The 15,000-nt window shown below is 61.1% G+C and overlaps 2 protein-coding genes across 2 annotated transcripts; both read left to right on the forward strand.

Annotated features, from left to right (window-relative positions):
- The first annotated feature begins 6 nt into the window (after positions 1 to 6).
- LOC137466069 (galactosylgalactosylxylosylprotein 3-beta-glucuronosyltransferase 3-like) lies at positions 7 to 2,322 on the forward strand. Its single transcript, XM_068177980.1, has 2 exons — positions 7 to 251; positions 2,093 to 2,322. Exons 1-2 carry the CDS (start codon positions 99 to 101, stop codon positions 2,189 to 2,191), a joined length of 252 nt encoding a protein of 83 aa, XP_068034081.1. The 5' UTR covers positions 7 to 98; the 3' UTR covers positions 2,192 to 2,322.
- Positions 2,323 to 2,734: 412 nt separating this feature from the next.
- Positions 2,735 to 14,842, forward strand: LOC137466070 (echinoderm microtubule-associated protein-like 3; the record flags this gene model as incomplete). The annotated part of the gene is given in 17 exon segments (XM_068177981.1): positions 2,735 to 2,814; positions 3,367 to 3,519; positions 4,087 to 4,331; positions 4,672 to 4,757; positions 5,204 to 5,305; positions 5,940 to 5,968; positions 6,988 to 7,052; positions 7,054 to 7,103; positions 7,873 to 8,022; positions 11,027 to 11,096; positions 11,834 to 11,944; positions 12,475 to 12,546; positions 12,548 to 12,571; positions 13,046 to 13,180; positions 13,971 to 14,091; positions 14,692 to 14,775; positions 14,778 to 14,842. Coding segments are annotated over 17 exon segments (1,584 nt in total), but the record flags the coding sequence as incomplete, so codon positions are not given.
- Positions 14,843 to 15,000: the final 158 nt, after the last annotated feature.

The raw sequence follows: 15,000 nt of genomic DNA on the forward strand, positions 1-15,000 counted from the left end.
TGGTGGGGGGCCTGCGGCTGGAGCGGCCGCTGGTCGCGGGGGGCCGCGTGGTCGGCTTCCACACGGGCTGGCGGCCGGAGCGGCCGTTCCCGCTGGACATGGCCGGCTTCGCCGTGGGGCTGCGCCTGCTGCTCGCCCACCCCCGCGCCCGCTTCGACCCCCGCGCCGAGCGCGGCTTCCTGGAGAGCTCCTTCCTGGGGGGGCTGGTGACCCCCGGCCAGCTGGAGCCACGGGCCGACAACTGCACCCAGGTGAGGGGCTGGGGGGCTTTGGGGGTGTCCTGGGGGGGGTGGTTGTGGGGTTTTGGGGTGTCCTGGGGGGGGGTTGGGGTGTCCTGGGGGGGTTTGAGGAGAGTTTGGGGGTGTCCTGGGTGATTTTGGGGGGTTTGGGGGCTGGTGACCCCCGGCCAGCTGGAGCCACGGGCCGACAACTGCACCCAGGTGAGGGGCTGGGGGGCTTTGGGGGTGTCCTGGGGGGGTTTGGGGTGTCCTGGAGGGGCTTTGAGAGGAATTTGGGGGTGTCCTGGGGGATTTTGGGGGGTTTTGGGGTGTCCTGGGGGGGTTTGAGGGGAGTTTGGGGTGTCCTGGGGGGGTTTGAGGGGAGTTTGGGGGTGTCCTGGGGGATTTTGGGGGGTTTGGGGGCTGGTGACCCCTGGCCAGTTGGAGCCACGGGCCGACAACTGCACCCAGGTGAGGGGCTGGGGGGGTTTGGGGGCTTTGGGGGTGTCCTGGGGGGGTTGGGGTGTCCTGGAGGGGCTTTGAGAGGAATTTGGGGGTGTCCTGGGGGATTTTGGGGGGTTTTGGGGTGTCCTGGGGGGAGTTTGGGGGTATCCTGGAGGGGATTTGGGGGGTTTTGGGGTGTCCTGGGGGGAGTTTGGGGGGGTTTTGGGGTGTCCTGGGTGATTTTGGGGGGTTTGGGGTGTCCTGGAGGGGGTTTGGGGGGAGTTTGGGGGTGTCCTGGGGGATTTTGGGGGGTTTTGGGGTGTCCTGGGGGGGTTTGGGGTGTCCTGGAGGGGCTTTGAGGGGAATTTGGGGGTGTCCTGGGGGATTTTGGGGGTTTTGGGGTGTCCTGGGGGTGTTTGAGGGGAGTTTGGGGGTGTCCTGGGGGATTTTGGGGGGTTTGGGGTGTCCTGGAGGGGATTTGGGGGGTTTTGGGGTGTCCTGGGGGGAGTTTGGGGGGTTTTGGGGTGTCCTGGGGGATTTTGGGGGGTTTTGGGGTGTCCTGGGGGTGTTTGAGGGGAGTTTGGGGGTGTCCTGGGGGATTTTGGGGGGTTTGGGGTGTCCTGGAGGGGATTTGGGGGTTTTGGGGTGTCCTGGGGGGAGTTTGGGGGGTTTTGGGGTGTCCTGGGGGATTTTGGGGGGTTTGGGGTGTCCTGGAGGGGGTTTGGGGGGAGTTTGGGGGTGTCCTGGGCGATTTTGGGGTGTCCTGGAGGGGTTTTGGGGGTTTTGGGGGCTGGTAACTGCACCCAGGTGAGGGTTTGGGGGGGATTTGGGGGATTTTGGGGGGGTTTGGGGTTTTTGGGGTGTCCTGGGGGGGGTCTGGGGGGCTCATGACCCCCGCCCAGCTGGAGGCAGAGGTGTGTGACTGCGCCCGGGGAGCGTTTGGGGGTTCGGGCTGATCTGGGGGTGATTTTGGGGTGATTTCGGAGTGATTTCGGGGTGATTTCGGGATGATTTCGGGGGTGTTTTGGGGCGCAGGTGCTGGTGTGGCACACGGGATGATTTCGGAGTGATTTCGGGATGATTTCGGGGTGATTTTGGGGTGATTTCGGGTGTTTTGGGGCGCAGGTGCTGGTGTGGCACACGGGATGATTTTGGGGTGATATTGGGGTGATTTTGGGATGATTTCGGGGTGATATCAGGGTGATTTCGGGGTGATTCCGGGGTGATTTTGGGGCGCAGGTGCTGGTGTGGCACACGGGATGATTTTGGGGTGATTCCGGGGTGATTTTGGGGTGATTTGGGGTGTTTGGGGGCGCAGGTGCTGGTGTGGCACATGGGATGATTTTGGGGTGATTTCGGGGTGATTTCGGGGTGATTCCGGGGTGATTCCGGGGTGATTCTGGGGTGATTTGGGGTGTTTTGGGGCGCAGGTGCTGGTGTGGCACACGCGCACCGAGAAGCCGAAGCTGCGCCAGGAGGAGCAGCTGCAGCGCCAGGGCCGGGGCTCCGACCCCGACATCGAGGTTTAGGGGGACCCCGACCCCCCCGGGACCCCCCCAAACCCCCCCGGACCCCCCCAGACCTTTATTTATCGCCAGGACCCCCCCGTTTTTTGGGGGACCCCCCCTGGTCCCCTCTGTGCAATAAACGCTCCCTCCCAGCCTCGTCTGTGTTTTTGGGGGGGGGGGGGGTCTCGATATGGGGGGGGGGGGTCACCCCGAATTTCGGGGGACCCCAACACGGTGGGGGGGCAGTGGGGGGGGGGGGGAGTTGGGGTCGCCCCCCGATTTTTGGGGCGGGGGGGGAGCACTGAAGACCCCGGTGGGATTTTGGGGGGGGTCCCGCAGGAGTTTGGGGGGGGGGGTGCAGCAGAGCCCCCCAAATGCTTGAAGGGGGTCCTCAGCCCCCCCCTCATTTCGGGGGGGGCCCACGCGGGCCCGATTTTGGGGTGTCCCCGCTGTACTGGGAGGGCTCTGCTGCCCCCCCCGCACCCCCCGAATTTGGGGGTCTCGCCCCCCGGGGGGGTCCCCCCCCCCCCCATTTCGGGGTGTCCCGGGCCGCCCCCCCCGCCGGGGGAAGTGACTCGGCCGCGCTTCCTGGGGCGGTGTCGGAGCGGCCGCGGGCCCGGCCATGGAGCCCCCCCCGGAGCGCGGTGAGACCCCCGGGGGGGGCGGGGGGACCCCCGGGGCTCCCCCCCCCGGGACCCCCCCGGGACCCCCCCCGGGACCCCCCCCGGGCCGGGGCGGGGGCGGCGGCGGAGCCGGGAATGGGACGGGGAAGGGGGGGGGGGACACGTGGGAACACGGGGGGGGCACGGGGGGGGCACCGGGGGGGTCCCGTGGGGTGGGGGGGTCCCGGGGGGGGTCCCGAGTGCCGCGGGGGGGTCCCGGGGGGGGTCCCGAGCGGTTGGGGGCCGACCCGGGGGGGGGGGTCCCGGGTGACACCTGCGGGGGTCCCAAGAGCGGGGGGGGGCACGAGGGGGTCCCCGGGGTTGGGGGGGGGCACGGGGGGGTCCCCGAATGTCACGGGGGGGTCGCAAGAGCTGGGGGGGAGACACGGGGGGGTCGCGGGTCGCACCTGGGGGGGGGGTCCCCAAGCGGGAGCGGGGCCGGGCTGGGGGTCACCCCCCCCGGGGATGTCCGGGTGCCCCCCCCGCGCCCGGGCAGCCCCGTGACCCCCCAAAGTGACCCTGCCCCCCCCCCAGGTGAGGCGGGACCCCCCCCCGCTGAGGCCGGGACCCCCCCGGGGCCGCTGGAGCTGCGGCTGCGGACGGTGGAGCGGGAGCTGGCGCTGGTCAAGGCGGCGCTGGGGGAGACCCTGCGCAGGCTGGGGGGCTGCGACCCCCCCGGGGGGCTCGGTGAGCGCGGGGACCCCCCCGGGGAGGCGGCGGGACCCCCAAAGGGGGCGGGGACCCCCCCGAGAGGGGCTGCGACCCCCCCCAAATAAGGATTGGGGGAGCCCTGGAAGAGGTTGGGGGGCTGCGACCCCCTCCAAGAAAGGCTGGGATCCCCCCAATAAGGGGCTTGGACCCCCCCAGAAGGGGCTGGGACCCCCCAAGATGGGGCAGAGACCCCCCCATAAGGGGCTGGGACCCCCCAAGATGGGGCAGGGACCCCCCCAGATGGGGCTGGGACCCCCCCATAAGGGGCTGGGACCCCCCAAGAAGGGGCTGGGACCCCCCCAGATGGGGCAGGGACCCCCCCAGATGGGGCAGGGACCCCCCCAGATGGGGCTGGGACCCCCCCAGATGGGGCCGGGGTCTCCCCAATGGGGCTGGGGTCTCCGTCTGGGAGTCCCCCACCCTTTTTGGGGGTCCCCGATCCTTCCCTGCCCCCCCCAGCTGGGGTTCCTGGGGGCGGGGGGGGAATTCGGGGTTCCGGGGGTGGTTTTTTGGGGTCCTGACCTCCCCCTGTCCCCCCCCCAGCCCCCAGCGGAGCCCCCCCGGAGCCCCCCCGGAGCATCAGCGTGGGGACGCAGACGGAGGAGCCCCCCCCGCGCCCCCCGAGCCCCCCCCAGGAGCCCCCCGGGACCGGCGGGGCCCCCCCGGAGCCGCCCCCGCCGGGGTCCCCCCCGTGCCCCCCCGCCCCGGGCTCCCCGGAGCCCCCCCCGAGCCCCGAGACCCCCCCGGCGCCCCCCCAGCCCGGCCCCGCGGGGACCCCGCAAAGAGCTGTGAGGAGGGGGGGCACCCCCAAATTGGGGAGGGGGCGGGGGGGTGGGGGGAGGGGGCTGGGATGGGCGGGAGAGACCCGAAAGGGCCGCGTGGACCCCCCAAAACCCCTCGGGACCCCCCCCCGGGTCACCCCAAATGCTCCAGGACCCCCCCCCCTCCCCCAGAACCCCCCAAAACCACTCGTGACCCCCCCAGAATCTTCCAGGACCCCCCCAGAACCCCCCAAATCCCTCAGGACTCCCCCAGGTCACCCCAAATCGCTCGGGAGCCCCCCCAGGTCACCCCAAATCGCTCGGGACCCCCCCCAGGTCACCCCAAAACCTTTCGGGACCCCCCCAGGTCACCCCGACCCCCCCAGGACCCCCCCGCGGGAAATGCGGGCGTTATGGGGGAGGGGGCTGGGAGGGTTTGGGGGTGCACGGGTGGTGGGATTTTGGGGGGGCTGGGGGAGGTCGGGGGTGTCTCCCCTTCACTGACCGTGTCCCCCCCCCCATCCCCTGTCCCCCCACACCTGGACCCCAAAAATCCCCCCAAACCCTAACCCCCCACTCCAAATCCCCCCCACCCCCAAATTTCCTCATCCCCGCCCCCAACATCTCAACACCCCCAAATCCTTCAAACCCTAAACCCCCCAAACCCCAAAATCCCCCCAAATTCCCCCAAAACCCCCCCAAACCCCAAAACCCCCCCAAATTCCCCCAAAACCCCCCAAAACCCCCTGGACCCCCCCCAAACTCCCCCTCATCCCCTTTTCTCCCCCCAAACCCTTTCATCCCCTGAACCCCCCAAATCCCCCCAAACCCCCTGAACCCCCAAACCCCCCCGTGCCCCCCAAACCCCCTGAACCCCCAAACCCCCCCGTGCCCCCCAGGCTGCGCCGCCACAGCTCCTCCTCGGGCCCCCCCAGCCCCCGGCAGCGCCTGAGCCGCAAAGCGGCGTCGTCAGCGAACCTGCTGCAGGGCAGCCCCGAGAGGTGGGACCCCAAAACACCCCGAAATAGCCCCGAAATATCCCCAAATATCCCTGAAATGTGCCCCAAATATCCCCGAAATAGCCCCGAAATATCCCCCAAATATCCCTGAAATGTGCCCCAAATATCCCCAAAATAGCCCCCAAATATCCCCCAAATATCCCTGAAATGTCCCCCAACTATTCCCCAAATATCCCTGAAGTATCCCCCAAATATCCCCCAAAACTTCCCCCAAAATTTCCCCCAAATATCCCTGAAATATCCCCCAAATATCCCTGAAATTTCCCCCAAATATCCCCCAAATACCCCTGAAATATCCCCCAAAATACCCCCAAAACATCCCCCAAATATGCCCCAAAATATCCCCGAAATTTCCCCAAATTTCCCCAATGCCCCCGAACCATTTCCCCAATGCCCCCGAACCCCCAAATCCCTCCAATTCCCAGAGCCCTCCTTTACCCTCCAACCCCTTTGAACCCCAAAATCCCCCCTGCACCCCAAATCCCCCCAAAAACCCCAAATCCCCCCCTCACCCCAAATCCCTCCTACACCCCCAAATCCCCCCCCTTCACCCCCAAATCCCCCCTGCACCCCAAAATCCCCCAAATCCCCCCAGTCTCTGCCTCCTCTCCCACAGCCGCCCCAAGGAGCTGACCCTGAGCCCAGGTGGGGAAATTTTGGGGTTCGGGGGTGGGGGAAATTTGGGGTTCAGCGAGTTCGTTTTGGGGGTTCAGGGCCTTCGTTGGGGGGGGCATTTTGGCGTTTCATTGAGGGGTTTTTGGGGTTCAGTGGGTTCATTTGGGGTTTTTTGGGGGGGTTCAGCGGGTTCATTTGGGGTTTTTTGGGGGGGTTCAGGTGGGTTCATTTGGGGTTTTTTGGGGGGGTTCATTTGGGGTTTTTTGGGGGGTTCGGGTGGGTTCATTTGGGGGTTTTTTGGGGGGGTTCAGTGGGTTCATTTGGGGTTTTTTGGGGGATCGGGTGGGTTCATTTGGGGTTTTTTTGGGGGTTCAATGGGTTCATTAGGGGTTTTTTGGGGGGGTTCAGTGGGTTCATTTGGGGTTTTTTGGGGGTTCGGGTGGGTTCATTTGGGGTTTTTTGGGAGGGGTTCAGTGGATGATTCTGGGGGTTCAGAGGATTTAATTTGAGGATTTATTTGGGGGGGTTCAGTGGCTTCATTTTGGGGCTGGAACTCACTTTCCCCCGGTTTTTCCTCCTCTTTTCTCCCTCTTCCCTCCGTTTCCCCCCTTTATCCCCATTTCCCCCCAATTTCCCCATTTCCCCCCCAATTTCCCCCTTTTCTCCCATTTCTCCCCCATTTTTCACCACTACCACCCCCATTTCCACCCATTTCCCCACCAATTCCCCCATTTTTTCCCATTTCCCCCCGATTTCCCCCATTTTCCCCATTTCTCCCCCATTTCCCCCCATTTTTCCATGATTTCCCCCCATTTTCCCCCATTTTTCTCCATTTCTCCCCCATTTCCCCCTGATTTCCCCCATTTTTCCCCATTTCCCTTCCCCCCAATTTTCCCCCTTTTTTATCCCAAATTTTCCCCATTTCCCCCCATTTTTCCCCATTTCCAGCCTCTCGCCGCGGCAATTACAACCTGGGTGAGGCCTCGGGGGTGCCGGGGGGGTCCGGGGGGTGCCGGGGGTTTTGGGGTGACCCCCGGCCCCCCCCGCAGAGGGGGTGTCGGTGAAGATGTTCCTGCGGGGCCGCCCCATCACCATGTACGTGCCCTCGGGGCTCGGCCCCGTCGCGCGCCGAGCTGCCCCCGGAGCGCCTGCAGCTCGACTGGGTGTATCCTCCCCCCAAAAAAAACCCCAAAAAAACACCCCAAAACCCAAAAAACACCCCAGAAACCCCAAAAAACCACCCCAAAAACACAAAAAACACCCCAGAAACCCCAAAAAAACCACCCCAAAACCCCAAAAAAACCACCCCAAAACCACCCCAGAAACCCAAAAACCATCCCAAAACTCCAAAAACACCCCAGAACCCCAAAAAACACCCCAAAAAACCACCCCAAAACCACCCCAGAAACCCAAAAACCACCCCACAAACCGCCCCAAAAACACCCCAAAAACCCCAAAAAAACACACCCCAAAACCACCAAACTCTCCCAGTGCTCCCAGTTTCTCTCCCAGCTCTCCCAGTTCAGCTCCCAGCTCTCCCAGTTTGGCTCCCAGCTCTCCCAGTTTCTCTCCCAGCTCTCCCAGTTCAGCTCCCAGCTCTCCCAGTTCGGCTCCCAGTTCTCCCAGTTCAGCTCCCAGCTCTCCCAGTTTGGCTCCCAGCTCTCCCAGTTCAGCTCCCAGTTCTCCCAGTTCAGCTCCCAGCTCTCCCAGTTTGGCTTCCCAGCTCTCCAGTTCAGCTCCCAGCTCTCCCAGTTTCTCTCCCAGTGCTCCAGTTCGGCTCCCAGCTCTCCCAGTTTGGCTCCCAGCTCTCCAGTTCAGCTCCCAGCTCTCCAGTTTGGCTCCCAGCTCTCCCAGTTCAGCTCCCAGCTCTCCCAGTTTGGCTCCCAGCTCTCCCAGTTTGGCTCCCAGTTCTCCCAGTTTCCTTGACTGCCCAGTTACGGCTACCGGGGCCGGGACTCGCGCTCCAACCTGCACGTGCTGGGCTCGGGGGAGCTCGTTTACTTCATCGCCTGCGTGGTGGTGCTGCTGCAGCTGCCGGCGCGGCGCCAGCGCCACTACCTGCGCCACAGCGACTGCGTGCGGTGGTGAGCCACCCCAAATACCCCAAAACACCCCCAAAAAACCCCAAACCCCAAAAAAAACCCCCAAAAAACCCCAAACCCCCAAAAAACCCCGTCAGAAACGGCCCTGTACCACCCTGAACCCCTCAAACCACCACTGCCTGCGCCACAGCGACTGCGTGCGGTGGTGAGCCACCCCCAAATACCCCAAAACACCCCCAAAAAAACCCAAATCCCAAAAAAACCCCCAAAAAACCCCGTCAGAAACGGCCCTGTACCACCCTGAACCCCTCAAACCACCACTGCCTGCGCCACAGCGACTGCGTGCGGTGGTGAGCCACCCCAAATACCCCAAAACACCCCCAAAAAACCCCAAATCCCCAAAAAAACCCCGTCAGAAACGGCCCTGTACCACCCTGAACCCCTCAAACCACCACTTGCCTGCGCCACAGCGACTGCGTGCGGTGGTGAGCCACCCCAAGTACCCCAAAACATCCCCAAAAAACCCCAAACCCCCAAAAAACCCCGTCAGAAACGGCCCTGTACCACCCTGTACCACTACCTGCGCCACAGCGACTGCGTGCGGTGGTGAGCCACCCCAAATACCCCAAAACACCCCCAAAAAACCCCAAATCCCCAAAAATACCCCGTCAGAAACGGCCCTGTACCACCCTGAACCCCTCAAACCACCACTACCTGCGCCACAGCGACTGCGTGCGGTGGTGAGCCACCCCAAATACCCCAAAACACCCCCAAAAAACCCCAAATCCCCAAAAAACCCCGTCAGAAACGGCCCTGTACCACCCTGAACCCTCAAACCACCACTGCCTGCGCCACAGCGACTGCGTGCGGTGGTGAGCCACCCCAAATACCCCAAAACACCCCCAAAAAACCCCAAACCCCAAAAAAAACCCCAAAAAAACCCCAAATCCCCAAAAAACCCCGTCAGAAACGGCCCTGTACCACCCTGAACCCCTCAAACCACCACTACCTGCGCCACAGCGACTGCGTGCGGTGGTGAGCCACCCCCAAGTACCCCAAAACACCCCCAAAAAACCCCAAATCCCAAAAAAACCCCCAAAAAACCCCGTCAGAAATGGCCCTGTACCACCCTGAACCCCTCAAACCACCACTACCTGCGCCACAGCGACTGCGTGCGGTGGTGAGCCACCCTAAATACCCCAAACCATCCCCAAAAAACCCCAAATCCCCAAAAAAACCCCCAAAAAACCCGTCAGAAACGGCCCTGTACCACCCTGAACCCCTCAAACCACCACTGCCTGCGCCACAGCGACTGCGTGCGGTGGTGAGCCACCCCAAAATACCCCAAAACACCCCCAAAAAACCCAAATCCCAAAAAAAACCCCCAAAAAAACCCCGTCAGAAACGGCCCTGTACCACCCTGAACCCCTCAAACCACCACTGCCTGCGCCACAGCGACTGCGTGCGGTGGTGAGCCACCCCAAATACCCCAAAACACCCCCAAAAAACCCCAAATCCCCAAAAAAACCCCGTCAGAAACGGCCCTGTACCACCCTGAACCCCTCAAACCACCACTGCCTGCGCCACAGCGACTGCGTGCGGTGGTGAGCCACCCCAAGTACCCCAAAACATCCCCAAAAAACCCCAAACCCCCAAAAAACCCCGTCAGAAACGGCCCTGTACCACCCTTGTACCACTACCTGCGCCACAGCGACTGCGTGCGGTGGTGAGCCACCCCAAATACCCCAAAACACCCCCAAAAAACCCCAAATCCCCAAAAATACCCCGTCAGAAACGGCCCTGTACCCACCCTGAACCCCTCAAACCACCACTACCTGCGCCACAGCGACTGCGTGCGGTGGTGAGCCACCCCAAATACCCCAAAACACCCCCCAAAAAACCCCAAATCCCCAAAAAACCCCCGTCAGAAACGGCCCTGTACCACCCTGAACCCCTCAAACCACCACTGCCTGCGCCACAGCGACTGCGTGCGGTGGTGAGCCACCCCAAATACCCCAAAACACCCCCAAAAAACCCCAAACCCCAAAAAAAACCCCAAAAAACCCCAAATCCCCAAAAAACCACCCCGTCAGAAACGGCCCTGTACCACCCTGAACCCCTCAAACCACCACTACCTGCGCCACAGCGACTGCGTGCGGTGGTGAGCCACCCCAAGTACCCCAAAACACCCCAAAAAACCCCAAATCCCAAAAAAAACCCCCAAAAAAACCCCGTCAGAAATGGCCCTGTACCACCCTGGAACCCCTCAAACCACCACTACCTGCGCCACAGCGACTGCGTGCGGTGGTGAGCCACCCTAAATACCCCAAACCATCCCCAAAAAACCCCAAATCCCAAAAAAACCCCAAAAAACCCTGTCAGAAACGGCCCTGTACCACCCTGTACCACTGCCTGCGCCACAGCGACTGCGTGCGGTGGTGAGCCACCCTAAATACCCCCAAAATATCCCAAAATAACCCCAAAATATCCCAAAATAACCCCAAAATATCCCAAAATAACCCCAAATATCCTCAAAAGATCCCAAATTTTCCCAAAATAACCCCAAAATGACCCTAAAATAACCCCAAAATATCCCAAAAAAATCTAAAATATGCCAGAATATCCCAAAATAAACCCAAAACATCCCAAAAGATCCCAAAATAACCCCAAAAGATTCCAAATTATCCCAAAATAACCCAAAATATCCCAAAATAACCCCAAAATATCCCAAAATAACCCCAAATATCCCCAAAAGATCCCAAATTTTCCCAAAATAACCCCAAAATGACCCTAAAATAACCCCAAAATATCCCAAAAAAATCTAAAATATGCCAGAATATCCCAAAATAACCCAAAACATCCCAAAAGATCCCAAAATAACCCCAAAAGATTCCAAATTATCCCAAAATAACCCCAAAATATCCCAAAATAACCCTAAAAAAACCCCAAAATATCCCAAAAAAACCCAAAGTAGCCCCAAATGCCCCCCAGACCGGGGGGCCCCTCTGGAGCCCCCCCAAAGCGGGGTCCCCCCGTGTCCCCCCAGCCTGGCCGTGCACCCCGACCGGCTCCGCGTGGCCACCGGGCAGGCGGCCGGAGTGGACAAGGAGGGCAAGGTGGGGACACTGGGGACATTGGGGACATTGGGGACACCCTGGGGACATTGGGGACATTGGGGACACCCTGGGGACATTTGGGACAGCTTTGGGACACTCTGGGGACACCTTGGGGACATTGGGGACACCTTGGGGACATTGGGGACCCCCTGGGACACCTTGGGGACATTGGGGACACCTTGGGGACACCTTGGGGACACCTTGGGGACATTGGGGACAGCTTTGGGACACTCTGGGGACACCTGGGACACCTTGGGGGACACCTGGAGACACTTTGGGGACACCTGGGGACAATTTGGGGACACCTTGGGGACATTGGGGACACCTTGGGAACATTGGGGACAGCTTTGGGACACTCTGGGGACACCTTGGGGACACCTTGGGGACACCTGGGATACTTTGGGGACATTGGAGACACCCTGGGGACATTGGGGACACCTTGGGGACACCCTGGGGACCCTGGGACATCTGGGGACACCTTGGGGACACCTTGGGGATACTTTGGGGACATTGGAGACACCCTGGGGACATTGGGGACACCTTGGGGACCCTGGGACATCTGGGGACACCTTGGGGGCAGCCCTGGAACCTTGGGGACCCCCCTGGGGACAGGGCCAGGGCCCCAAACCCCTTCCCCCATGATCTGAAACCCCAAAACCTCCCCAAAACCCCCTCAAATCCCCCCCAAATCTTCCCAAATCCCCCCCAAACTCCCCCAAAATCCCCCGGCCCCGCAGCCCCTGCAGCCCATCGTGCACATCTGGGACTCGGCCACGCTCCAGACCCTGCAGCAGATCGGCCTCGGCTCCTTCGAGCGCGGCGTGGGCTCGCTCGCCTTCTCCACGGCTGTGAGTACCCAGCACCCCAAAAACACCCCAAAGCGCCCGAAATACCCCAAAAACACCCCCAAAAAACACCAAAATACCCCCAAAACGCCCCAAAAAACCACCAAAATACCCCCAAAACACCCAAAAAAACCGCTCCAAAGTGCCCGAAACCCCCCAAAACTCCCCCCAAAACCCCCCTAAAAGTGCCTCAAAAACTCTCCCCAAAAAACACCCCCAAAACCCTGGGACCCCAAAACCCTACAAAACACCCCAAAACCCCCACAAAACACCCCAAAAACATCCCAAAAACCCCTCAAAAAACACCCAAAACCCCCCCAAAAACCCCACAAAACACTCCAAAAAGCCCTCAAAAACCACTCAAAAACAGCCCAAAGCCATCCCCAACCACCCTAAAACCAGCCCAAAAACTCGCGGGACCCCAAACCCCCCCCCAGAAAACCCCAAAACCCCCCCAGAAAAACCCCTGGGACCCCCAAATTCTCGCCCAGGATCATGGGCTGGGGGGGTTGGGGTTTTTTGGGGTGCCCCAGGACCAGGGCGCGTTCCTGTGCGTGGTCGATGACTCCAACGAGCACATGATGTCGGTGTGGGACTGCGCCCGCGAGCACCAAGCAGGCCGAGGTCAAGGTGGGACCCCAAACCCCAAAAAACCCCAAACCTCCCAAAAAAAAACCCAAATCCCACCCCAAACCCCCCAAAAAAACCCAAATCCCACCCCAAACCCCCCAAAAAACCCCAAATCCCACCCCAAACCCCCCCAAAAAAACCCAAATCCACCCCCAAATCCCACAGACCCATCCCAAATCCCACCCCAAACCCAAAAAACCCCAAATCCCACCCCAAATCCCACAGACCCACCCCAAACCCCGCCCCAAATCCCATCCCAAACCCAAAAAACCCCCAAATCCCACCCAAACTCCCCATAAACCCCAAAAGCCCAGCCCAAACCTACCCCAAAAACCCCAAATCCCACCGAAAACCCCCTTAAACCCCAAAAGCCCAGCCCAAAACCCCAAACCCCACCCAAACCCCCCAGAAACCCCAAAAGCCCAGCCCAAAACCCCAAATCCCAGCCCAAAACCCCAAACCCCACTCGCGCAGAGCACCAACGAGTCGGTGCTGACGGTGGAGTTCAACCCCCGCGACAGCAGCAGCATCGTCAGCAGCGGCAAATCGCACGTGTTCTTCTGGAGCTGGAGCGGCGGCGCGCTCACCAAGAAACACGGCATCTTCGGGGTTAATGGGGCTTGGGGGATTTGGGGTTTGGGGGATTTGGGGTTTGGGGTTGGGGGATTTGGGGTTTGGGGGATTTGGGGTCTGGGTTTGGGGGATCTGGAGCTGGAGCGGCGATGCGCTCACCAAGAAACGCAGCATCTTTGGGGTTAATGGGGCTTGGGGGATTTGGGTTTGGGGATTTGGGGTTATGGGGTTTGGGTTTGGGGTTTGGGTTTGGGGTTTGGGGGATTCAGGAGCTGGAGCAGTGGCGCGCTCACCAAGAAACAACGGCATCTTTGGGGTTAATGGGGATGGGGATGGGGTTTTTGGGTTTTTTTGGGGGGATTTGGGGTTTCCGGGGTGGCTTTGGGGTGGGTTTTGTGGGGATTTGGGGTTTCTGGGGTGGCTTTGGGGTGGGTTTTTTTGGGGATTTGGGGTTTCCGGGGTGGCTTTGTGGGGATTTGGGGTTTCCGGGGTGGCTTTGTGAGGATTTGGGGTGTTTGGGGTGGGTTTTGTGGGGATTTGGGGTTTCTGGGGTGGCTTTGTGGGGATTTGGGGTTTCCGGGGTGGCTTTGGGGTGGCTTTGTGGGAATTTGGGGTTTCCGGGGTGGCTTTGGGGTGGCTTTGTGGGGATTTGGGGTTTCCGGGGTGGCTTTGTGAGGATTTGGGGTGTTTGGGGTGGTTTTTTTTGGGGATTTGCGGTTTCTGGGGGTGGCTTTGTGGGGATTTGGGGTTTCCGGGGTGGCTTTGTGGGGATTTGGGGTTTCCGGGGTGGCTTTGGGGTCACTGAGCTCGTTGCTCTTTGCTGTAGAAGTACAAGAAGCCCAAGTTCATCCAGTGCTTCATCTTCGACGCCGCCGGGGCGCTGCTCACCGGGGACTCGGAGGGGAACATCCTCACCTGGACCCGCACGCCGGGGAAGGGGGGCAAAGGTGGGGCCGGGATTTGGGGTGGCTTCGGGGGGGCCTGGGGGGATTTTGGGGGGATTTGGGGTGGAGTTTGGGGGGGTTTGGGGGGATTTGGGGTGGGGTTTGGGGGGTGTTTTTTGGGTACGATTTAGGGGTTGGTTTGGGCTCGTTTTTGGGGTGTTTCGGGGCTGGTTTTTGGCTGTGTATGGGGCTGGTTTTGGGCTGGATTTGGGTGATGTGGGGCTGGTTTTAGGGAATGGGTTTTGGCTGGTTTTGGGGTGGATTTGGGGTGATGTGGGGTTGGTTTTAGGGAATGGTTTTTGGCTGTGTATGGGGCTGGTTTTGGGCTGGATTTGGGGTGATGTGGGGCTGGTTTTAGGGAATGGGTTTTGGCTGGTTTTGGGCTGGATTTGGGGTGATTTGGGGCTGGTTTTGGGGTGGATTTGGGGTGATGTGGGGCTGGTTTTAGGGAATGGTTTTTGGCTGTGTTGGGGGCTGGTTTTGGGGTGGATTTGGGGTGATGTGGGGCTGGTTTTATGGAATGGTTTTTGGCTGTGTTGGGGGCTGGTTTTGGGCTGGTTTTGGGCTGGATTTGGGGTATTTTGGGCTGACCCACGCCCCCAGAGATGTACCAGATCGGGCAGCAGACGCGGGCCCACGAGGGCAGCGTGTTCGCGCTCTGCCGCCGCCGCGACGGGACCGTGCTCAGCGGGGCGGGAAGGACCGCAGGGTGCTCAGCTGGAGCCCCACGCTGGAGCTGCTGCACGAGGTCGAGGTGGGCAGAGCCCCAAAACCCCAAAAACCTCCCTTGGTGCCCTAAAAATCTCTTAGTGCCTCAAAAAACAGCCCTGGATACCCCAAAAAACTCCCTTAGTGCCTCAAAAAAACAGCCCTGGATACCCCAAAAATCTCCTTTAGTGCCTCAAAAATCTT

The sequence above is a fragment of the Anomalospiza imberbis genome, unplaced genomic scaffold (genome assembly GCF_031753505.1).
Source record: "Anomalospiza imberbis isolate Cuckoo-Finch-1a 21T00152 unplaced genomic scaffold, ASM3175350v1 scaffold_1325, whole genome shotgun sequence".
NCBI lineage: Eukaryota > Metazoa > Chordata > Aves > Passeriformes > Viduidae > Anomalospiza > Anomalospiza imberbis.

What these genes read in the sequence shown, in the direction of transcription:
- LOC137466069 (XM_068177980.1), top strand. Translation starts at nt 99, where the DNA reads ATGGCCGGCTTCGCCGTGGGGCTGCGCCTGCTGCTCGCCCACCCCCGC. An exon ending in GGGCCGACAACTGCACCCAG is followed by an intron (nt 252 to 2,092) that starts GTGAGGGGCTGG and finishes TTTGGGGCGCAG; the next exon opens with GTGCTGGTGTGGCACACGCG.